Source organism: Denticeps clupeoides, chromosome 3 (genome assembly GCF_900700375.1).
Source record: "Denticeps clupeoides chromosome 3, fDenClu1.1, whole genome shotgun sequence".
In the NCBI taxonomy this organism is placed as follows: Eukaryota; Metazoa; Chordata; class Actinopteri; order Clupeiformes; family Denticipitidae; genus Denticeps; species Denticeps clupeoides.
In genome coordinates, this window is record NC_041709.1 from 32,085,445 (window position 1) to 32,095,797 (window position 10,353).

Here is a 10,353-nt window from a genome sequence, read left to right on the forward strand (position 1 = left end):
ATTATAATTTTTCTTAGTCTAGCACCTAACAATCTCCGAGCATGCTCTTCACTGACAAGTCTAAGCCTTATCAGGGCTCTTAGTTTGTAAACTCAATATTCTATAGAAATCGAACAAGAATTTCTGGTGTCTTCCTCTTGTAAGTCGCTTTGTAAAGTAAAAGTACTATATTTTCCTTTGCTTGGTTTTTACTTGAAGGAGCCCAAACACAGAATTATCTGGATTTTTAGATCTAGAACTTAGAACCACTTTACTTTGTACCAAGAATTCGACCAGAATCTTTACCAACACATTCAGACACACAATATTACATTGTGTCCCCAATTATTACTTGTTTTACGTCAATTGTACGTGAAATTAATGTATTATTTTATTGTTTGTTGTATTTTTATTATAAATGCCACGTGGTGTACGGGTGTGTCGTACAGTGATAATGTATAAAAATGTATAATGTTTTTTTTAAGAGTAAAGAACGAGCGAAGGAAATGAGGCGTTGGTGGGAGAAACGCCCTGTTTGTCCCTCTTGGCTACCCGTAACTCGACCCACTTCCGCATCAACTGCGCGTTCGGTGCGTGGGTTCTGCGTGATATATATATATAGATAGATAGATAGATATACACGCTCGGAATGCGCGCATAAACGCGTCCTCGGGCGAAGCACCTCCGCAGACATGTCGCAAGGCCAAGACGAGTCCAAGAAGCGCGGCAGGCGGCGCTACGGCGGCCCGAGGGGCAAGAGGGCGAGGGGCTCCGGCGAGCTGGAGGTGGGCATGCAGGGGCGTCCTCATCACCTGCAACATGAACGAGCGCAAGTGCACCGCCGAGGCGTACGACCTCCTCAGCGAGTACGCCGAGCAGCTGTACGGCCCGGAGACAGTGAGTGGACGGAAGCGAAACACGCACGTGTACAGAATAGAATTGTGAAACACAGCACACGGTGCACACAGGGAAATGTGTCCTCTGCATTTAACCCATCACCCTGAGTGAGCAGTGGGCAGCCATGACAGGCGCCCGAGGTGCAGTGTGCGGGGACGACACTTTGCTCAGTGGCACCTTGGCGGATCGGGATTCGAACCGGCAACCTTCTGATTACGGGATAACCGCTAGGCCACCACTGCTCCATATGAAATTGGAGACTGGTAGTGGGGAATTTGTTTCCTGCTGTTAAGGTGTTACACACTCGCCCATGAACCAGGAGACCCACAAAGTCCCATGTTTGAACCCCACTTACTACCATCGTGTCCCTGAGCGGTACACTTGACCCCGAGTGTCTCCAGGGGGGGACTGTCCCTGTCACTGCTGACTGTAAGTCGCTCTGGATAAGGGCGTGTGTGCCCTTATCCCGTATAGTTGCTTGTGGCGGCCTAATTTAAGTTTAGTTTTAGTCTAGTCTAGACTAAAAGTCTGAGCATTTCAGTCAGAATTATCCATGAATGTTTTAATCTAGTTTTATTCAGTGAATGCTGCATTTTCTTAGAAATGCAGTTCTATTTAACTCGATCCATATGGTACAATTACAAGTACATTTACATTTATGGCATTTAAAGTAAAGTGAAGTGATTGTCACATGTGATGCACAGCACACGGTGCACACAGTGAAATTTGTCCTCTGCATTTATCCCATCACCCTGAGTGAGCAGTGGGCAGGGTTAAGTGTCTTGCTCAGGGACACAGTGGTAGTAAGTGGGGATTGAACCTGGGTCTTCTGGTTCGTAAGCGAGTGTGGTACCCACTGGGCCACTACAGACAAAAAAACATTCCCTTTTAGTCAAACTCATTTAATAATTTATCAGATTTAATATTATTATAATATTATTGTTACCTTATAGACTCAGGAATACTTTACATCCATTCGACCACACGTTTTCTCCCAGCGATCTGCTAAACCACCGCAAGCATCCCAAAATTATTGCGCAAACGGTAATTGAGGAAGTGATTCAGTATAATCCAGAAAGTACAGAAATGCAGTATAATAATTGCTCGATTGAACGAGAGGAGGTGACGTCTCGCCAATTGATTATGTAAATCCTATTTAATTTTATTCGTCAAACAATATAACTTGATACATTTCGATATGTCAAAAAGGTTCGCAGATGAAGATATTCCGCCGTCAATTTCAGGCGCGGCGTGTATGTTTATTGGCTGAATTCGATTTGCCCTGTGGAGTTTGCAGAGGACAGCCACAGCGAGGAGGACGGGGACGACGTGGAAGCGGCCCTGAAGAGGGAGGTGGCGCAGATTCGCACGTCCACCGAGAAGCGCGAGCGGCGGTTTCAGGCCCTGGAGAGCGGGGCGAACAACGTGGTCTTCATCCGCACGCAGGGCCTTGGTGAGTGTTCCGTGACCGGCGGCGGCGTTCCGCACCCCCTCCGCCACCCGTGACCCCTCCGTTGCGTCCCCCGCCCTGCAGATCCTGGCCAGCTGGTGCACCGCATTTTGCAAGACCTGCACACGACCAAGAAGAAGAAGTCGCGCGTGATCTTGCGAATGCTGCCGGTGTGCGGCACCTGCAAGGCCTTCCCTGAAGACATGGAGAAGTACCTGAGCACCTTCCTGGAACCCTGGTTCAAGACGCCCAACCAGGCCTCATACCAGATCGTCTTTAAAGCCCGGAACAGCAGCCACAACAAGAGGGACGACGTCATCAAGTCGCTGGCAGGTGGGAGCTGATTACCGTCACCGGTTCTTTTACTTGGCAAAAGTTTTAGTCGGTAGCGAAACAAATAGCGCTGATTAAAAGTGTCGGTGATGTTGGTGTTGCTATGTAGAGATGTGCTAGAATTTTACCATTAAGTGGCGCCATGGAGGATTGAGTGGCCTTTTTTTTTTTTTTTTTTTTTTTAAACACCGTTACCTTTAGAACCTAAAGTGTTTAAAGTGAAGTGATTGTCATTGTGATACACAGCAGCACAGCACACGGTGCACACAGTGAAATGTGTCCTCGGCATTTAACCATCACCCTTGGTGAGCAGTGGGCAGCCATGACAGTCGCCCGGGGAGCAGTGTGTGGGGACGGTGCTTTGCTGGTGATTATTGGGGGGTGGGGGGGCTCCATAAGAACGTATCAGTATTTTATCAGAGTTTATCTCTAAACTCGACTATTGTAACTCTCCTGGCTGGAGCCTGTGCAGTCACCATAAAACCACTCCAGATGGTCCAAAATATGGCAGCCCGCCTCATCTTCAACCAGCCTAAACACTCCCGCCTCTTCTCACCTCTCTCCACTGGTCCCGGTAGCTGCTCGCATCGAGTTTAAATCCTTGATGCTCCCCTACAGGGCTGTAAATGGAAGTGCACCCTCCTATACAAACACACTACTAGCCACCTACACTCCTGCACGCCCTCTCAGATCTGCAAACGAAACGAGACTGAATATTCCCTCTTCACGGGGTCTCCGATCCCAATCGACTCTGTTCTCCTTCGTTGTCCCTGGCTGGTGGAACAACTTGTCCTGCTCCATTCGACTAGCTGAGACTACCACCACCTTTAAGAAGCAGCTGAAAACCCACTTGTTGAAAAAGTATTTCAAACGAGTCCAACACGCACTTAACAATTTCCTGGCATGTTCTTCTTGACAAGTTAGGTCTTAGTTTTTTGACTCACAATTTATGGAAACCGAGTGAGAATTGCTTTGTAAGTCATTTTGGATAAAAGTGTCTGCCAAGTAAAGTGCCACTTAATAGACTTTGAGAAACGCGGCAGTCTTTACGTTGTCTCAGATCTGTAGACCATTTAATCGTGGATCAGGCTGAACGCCTCATGCTGTACGCAACGTTCATCTTTCGCAAGTTGACTGGTTTGGTATTGTATTACTGGATGTTCATCCAAATCCCCTCCTTCACAGGACTGGTGGGCAGGCTAAACCCGGCGAACAAAGTCAACCTGACCAACCCGGAGCTCACCATCATCGTGGAGGTGATCAAGAGCGTGTGCTGCGTCAGCGTGGCGCGGGACTACGTGGCCTTCAAGAAGTTCAACCTGCAGGAGGTGGTCAAGGCCGACGGGCAGCCGGAGCCTACCAACCCGGCTGGCAACGGCGGGGCCGAAGCGGTACCCGCGGCTCAGGCATCGGTCGAGAAGCCGTCCGATGAGGTGCCAGGAGAAAAAGACGGAGTGACGACCCTTTAGAAGAAATGGCCCCCGGTTTTGTACTTTTTCACAGGAGGCAGAAACTGTTTTTTTTTTTTTTTTCTTTAGATTGTTTACCGGTTTTTATTAGACGTTAGTTTCATAAACCTGTTGGCGTGCGAATAATTGGCTTGTAGTCGGTAATTTATATTTTTTTTCCCTCAACAGATGTTTCCAACTGTGGTTCTGTGTACTTTTCCTTTTAAAATAAAACTACATTTACCTTCTTTTTTTTTTTTTTTTTAGATGAGCTTAAACAGCAGCACAGCACATGGTGCACACAGTGAAATTTGTCCTCTGCATTTAACCCATCACCCTGAGTGAGCAGTGGGCAGCCATGACGGGCGCCCGGGGACACCGCTAGGCCACCACTGCTCACCAAGGGTGACGGGTAAAAGCAGAGGACACATTTTGTGTCACCGTGTGCTGTGCTGCAGTGTTTCACAATCCCTTCACTTTCTTCTGTGCAACGTCCTGTTTCTGCCGCAGGGAGTCGTGGCTCGGACGCGGCCGAGCTAATTATGGTGAGACGTTGAACTTGTGTAATTAGTCCCTCCGGTTGAGATCGACACGCAGCCGACGTCCCAAACGGAGCCGAAAGGATTTAAAAATCTATATATTTTTAGTCACTAATTAACTGCCGGACGCCATTGTTCACTGCGCACGGAACACTGGGAGATCAGGAGATTCCCGGGAACATTATCCCACAGGGCAGCTTCTACTAAACTTACGCATGGTTGTTGCATGTCAATAAGTAATATGGCATAATTAGTTTAACACTGGGGTCACACGGTTTTTCTCACATTTTGCCCACATTTCTAGAATCGGAAAGCTTTCTTCATCCCGAAGGAAATTGCTCATGCTACAACTGCACAGAGGGAAAGACATACAACAAGTGCACAGAGAGATGAATAAAATTAAAATAAGTATGCAGTAATGGCTCAAGCAGCATTGCACATTATGAAAGAGTTCAAAGTTTAGAGTCAATAAGTTATTGCACAGTAGAACTGCAACAGGAGACAGTTGCACAGAAGAAAGTGAGGGGATTGTGAAACGCTGCAGCACAGCACACGGTGACACAAAATGTGTCCTCTGCTTTTACCCGTCACCCTTGGTGAGCAGTGGGCAGCTGTGGGAAGGAAGGATTTCCTCTGCCGTTCAGTGAAGCATTTTTTTTATTTTTTTTACTTTTCTTTATTGGAATTAGAGCATGAGCAATAACAATATTTACAAAAGGTTAGAAAAGAAAACCGCTCCAACAATCCCCAATATAGACCCCAATATAAATAAATTTTAAAAAGAAACAAGTAAATAGAAACAAAACCAAACAAAAGAAAAATATATATACATACATATACAGTGGAGGAAATAATTATTTGACCCCTCGCTGATTTTGTAAGTTTGTCCAATGAAATGAAAAGTCTCAGAACAATATCATTTTAATGGTTGGTTTATTCATTGAGTGAAATACGTATTTGAACCCTCTAACTAAAAAAGACTTAATACTTAGTGGCAAAACCCTTGTTTGCAAGCACAGAGGTCAAACGTTTCTTGTACTTGATGACCAAGTTTGCACACATTTCAGGAGGAATTTTGGTCCACTCCTCTTTACAGATCATCTCTAAATCACTAGGTTTCGAGGCTGTCTCTGTGCAACTTTGAGCTTCAGCTCCCTCCATAGGTTTTCTATTGGATTAAAGTCAGGAGACTGACTAGGCCACTCCATGACCTTAATGTGCTTCTTCTTGAGCCATTCCTTTGTTGCCTTTGCTGTATGTTTTGGGTCATTGTCGTGCTGGAACACCCATCCACGACCCATTTTCAATTTCCTGGCAGATGGAAGGAGGTAGTCGCTCAGGATTTTACGATACATGGCTCCGTCCATTTTCCCGTTGATGCGGTGAAGTTGTCCTGTGCCCTTAGCAGAAAAACACCCCCAAAGCAAAATGTTTCCACCTCCATGCTTGATAGTGGGGACGGTGTTTTGGGGGTCATAGGCAGCATTTTCCTTCCTCCAAACACGGTGAGTTGAGTTAATGCCAAAGAGCTCAATGTTGGTCTCATCTGACCACAGCACCTTCTCCCAGTCACTCTCTGAATCATTCAGGAGTTCATTGGCAAGCTTCAGACGGGCCTGCACATGTGCCTTCTTGAGCAGGGGGACCTTGCGAGCACTGCAGGATTTTAATGTGTTTCCAATGGTTTTCTTGGTGACTGTGGTCCCAGCTACTTTGAGGTCATTAACTAACTCCTCCTGTGTAGATCTAGGATGGTTTCCCACCTCTCTCAGAATCATTGAGACCCCACAAGGTGAGATCTTGCGTGGAGCCTGAGACCGAGGTCTATTGATGGTCATTTTGTGCTCCAACAATTGCAGCAACAGTTGTCACCTTCTCTCCCAGCTTCTTGCTAATGAAGGCCATTCCAGCCTTGTGCACGTCTACAATTTTGTCTCTGACATCCTTGGACAGCTCTTTGGTCTTTCCCATGTTGGAGAGTTTGGAGTCTGCCTGATTGATTGATTCTGTGGACAGGTGTCTTTTAGACAGGTGACTAGTTAAGACAGGTGTCATTAATGAGGGGGACTAATTGAGTAGGCGTGTCTAGCCACTCTGTGGGAGCCAGAACTCTTAATGGTTGGTATGGGTTCAAATACTTATTTCAATCAGTTTCTATCTTTTATTTCAAGTTATTTTTTTAAGTTAAATTTTCCTTTTGATGTGCTATCTGTCACTGTTAAAATAAATAGTGGAGCATTTCAAACTTGTTAGTCTATTGCTGAAGAAACTCCTCTGCCCCTCCAGGGCACCGTGCAGTGGGTGATCAGCATTCCCAATACCAGACCGCAGCTTTCCCAGCATCCTCTGCTCCACCACAGTTTCTAGCACGTCGTAGCACTTGCTGACACGATGGTCGTAAGCGGGATTTGAACCTGGGTCTTCTGGTTCATAGGCGAGTGTGTTACCCACTAGGCTACTACCACCCCAGTTCTTGCAGTCCTATTGCAAGAACAACGGTCGGGTGTGGTCATATACATTTCCATTTAAGGCATTTGGCTAGACGCCCTTATCCAGAGCGACTTACAATGTGAAGTGATCAGTTCTGGTTCACTAGGACCCCCAACTATGAATACAATCTTTTTATTAACTCTGTTGTAGTTTCTATACAGTAGACAGACAATAAGAACGTTACAAGTTCATCTAAGTATTCTCTAAAGAGGAAGGTCTTGAGCTGCCGTTTGAAGGTGCTCAGTGACTGAGCTGTTCTGACCTCGAGGGGAAGTTCATTCCACCACCAAGGGGCCAAGACGGAGAAGAGTCTAGATGAACGTCTTCCTTTTACCTTCAGAGATGGAGGGACCAGGCGAGCAGTACTGGAGGTTCGGAGTATACGAGGTGCAGTGTGAGGTGTAATAAGGGCTGTGAGGTAGGATGGTGCTACTCCATGTTTGGCTTTGTAGGCCAGCATCAGTATTTTGAACCTGATGCATGCAGCTACTGGGAGCCAGTGGAGCCAGGGTGATTGTAGCCTAGTGGGTAACACACTCGCATGTGGACCAGAAGACCCAGGTTCAAACCCCACTTACTACCATTGTGTCCCTGAGCAAGAGTGTCCCCCCCTGAGTGTCTCCAACTACTGATTGTAAGTCGCTCTGGATAAGGGCGTCTGATAAATGATGTAAATGTAAATGGAGGGAACGTAGCAGAGTGGCGGTGTGGGACAACTTGGGAAGGTTGAAGATCAGTCGTGCTGCTGCATTTTGGATTAGTTGTAGATACAAAACCTGCCATATCAGGGGGGGTCTTTAGTTCACGTCCCGAGTTGGAAATTTAGCATCTTCACACCCTCATTATGGTTAATTAGGCCGTCCATCGTTGTGCTGGAGTCTTGCGGTCACGGACGCCCCGGTTGACATTAAGCTGGACAAAACGAGGATGTTAATGAGGCGAGGAAGATGGCGTTCGTGCCTCTGGGCCGCTGGCCTCGCTGATGAGGTGCAACGTTCCGGTTTTCGCCTGCCGATTAACGTCTCCCGTGCAGGAGAGGCGCTTCCGGTCGCGGTTAATTCGAGAAACGCTGGCGTGACCCCGAGGTCATTTACCGTTCTCACAGCGAACGGCTGTCGCTGCTGTAATACGTGATGAGGATTGAATTGGCGTGTGCCGAACGGGCGCGATTTCCTGTCGTGGTTAATTAGAGAAATGCTGACGTGACTCGGCCGCCGAGTCGCGGCAAACGGAGGCCGTTTATCGCCCTCGCCGCGGAACCCGTGTGTGGCGAACGGGCCTAATTGCCTGGCGGGCCGGCATGGCGCCGGGGAGCCGGCACTTGTGGTAAAGGTCGCGGAGATTTGAAACAATGCGGCGCGGCCCCCGGGGGACCCCGGATTTGCATTCATTAAGCAGCGCCGCCGCTGACCTTTCCGAACGGCAGAGCCGGGAGACAATGCGCCCCCGCCCCCCGCCGGGGTCTTAATGTGTCGCGCCTGCGCTTCAGCCACCGGGACTCCTGCAACATTCCGCTTAATCCGAGCGGCCGCCGCCTCCCCGGTAATTGCCTCCCGCCCGCACTCGCCGGCTCGCTAACGAAGGCCCGGCGCCGCTCGCCGCCGCATTGTGGCCTTCGTAATGAGGAGCCCTTATCAGCGGTTTACAGCGGCCGCGTCTTTATTTCCGCTGGGGGGGGCGGGGGAGAGAATTGACTTATTTGCCCGCCCCGCCCGAACCCCCCCGAGCCTCGAGAAACGGCCAGCGTCCCGGGGATGGGGGCTGTGATTAGGCCCGAGAGGGTTATTGCACCGCCAGCGGGGGTACGAGTGCGGGGAATCCGGTCGGCCTTATTATTATTATTAAGGACCCCCCCAAAACCACGAACCGCGACTGCACCTCTCGCTTTCTAACCAGTATTAGTTTGTGCGTTCAGCCCGGTGCCGTACGTGGAAACGGAGGTCTGCGGCTCGTCTGATAACCGCGGAGGATCAGCGGCGGACCGGAGGGGCGGAGTAGAGGGCGGGCTTTGACTGACAGGGCAGAGGTTCGACCTTGACGTTTGTAACCTTGTTATTTCGACGGTAGACGTGTCTGGGACGTCCATTTCCATGGCGTTGCCGAGGCCGAGCGGCGGCGTCCCGAGGGGAGATGCTAATAGACGGGAACGCGCTCTTGAATAGTAATGCGGCTGGTCGCGCAGGTCACGTGACGACGGATTTCGTCGATGTTGACTGTGCCCGTGTTTCGACGGTCGCCGAAAAAAGACGACCCGTTTGACTTCTTACTGGTTACCGGGATATCTGGACCTTTCTTTGTTTTCGAGAAAATGAGATGAAAGAAAGGAGTTCCAAAAACGTGAAATGAATGTCATTCCAGGAGTCTGGTGTCCGATTCGTTTTAATTAGAAATGGATCTCCTGTTGGCAGCTCAAACATCATCGAATAGGCACACACAAAAAAAAGAAAAAGTCCCTCCAAGTCCTTCGGCCTCTTGCTAGACCCCCTAATTAGATCTCTCCTTGCCCATCGTGCGTTTTGCGGGGTCCAGACACGGCTGTTTAATGATGGTCTTCACAGCATGCCGTGAAGTAGTTCACGCCGTTGGAATTCTTTTCATTCATTTCACCTTTTCAGCCGATGTCATGGAGGTGGTAGTATCCTAGTGTGTAACACACTCACCTACGAACCAGAAGGCCCAGGTTCAAACCCCACTTACTACCATCATGTCCCTCAGCAAGACACTTAACCCTGACTGTCCCTGTAACTACTGATTGTCAGTCGCTCTGGATAAGGGCGTCTGATTAATGCTGTAAATGTAATGGGGACAGACAACCGCCATCGCTTCAGGCCGCAGACGTACGCATTATGTACAGACGATCGCGATATAACGTGCGTGTGTGTGTTTGAGTTTGGGGCCAGCACCTCCAAAGCCTGCCGTGGCGAAACAAGCATGAAATCACGGTGAAAGGTAGAACGGACGAGGCGATTTCGCGGCTCCCAGCGTGTCTTCGTGCTCACTGGTTCTAAACTCTTCGCCCTGTTTCGTTTCTTTTGTTCAGTCGGTCTCGATACCATCGTCACACGCTTCAGTCCTCCAATTTAGACTATATTAACAAGGATTTCATATTATTAAGACACATTATTCACAAATAGCGTAGAGCAAACGTGTATTTTCACGTAAGGAAATAGTTTCATACTAGCCTAATATCAAGTCTGGGGAGGGGGTCCCCGGACGG

The 10,353-nt window shown here is 48.6% G+C and overlaps 1 protein-coding gene across 1 annotated transcript; it reads left to right on the plus strand.

Moving 5' to 3' along the window:
• The first annotated feature begins 538 nt into the window (after window positions 1–538).
• thumpd1 (THUMP domain containing 1) lies at window positions 539–4,190 on the plus strand. Its single transcript, XM_028972455.1, is given in 5 exon segments — window positions 539–776; window positions 778–876; window positions 2,167–2,329; window positions 2,411–2,659; window positions 3,845–4,190. Coding segments are annotated over 5 exon segments (900 nt in total). The 5' UTR covers window positions 539–671; the 3' UTR covers window positions 4,129–4,190.
• Window positions 4,191–10,353: the final 6,163 nt, after the last annotated feature.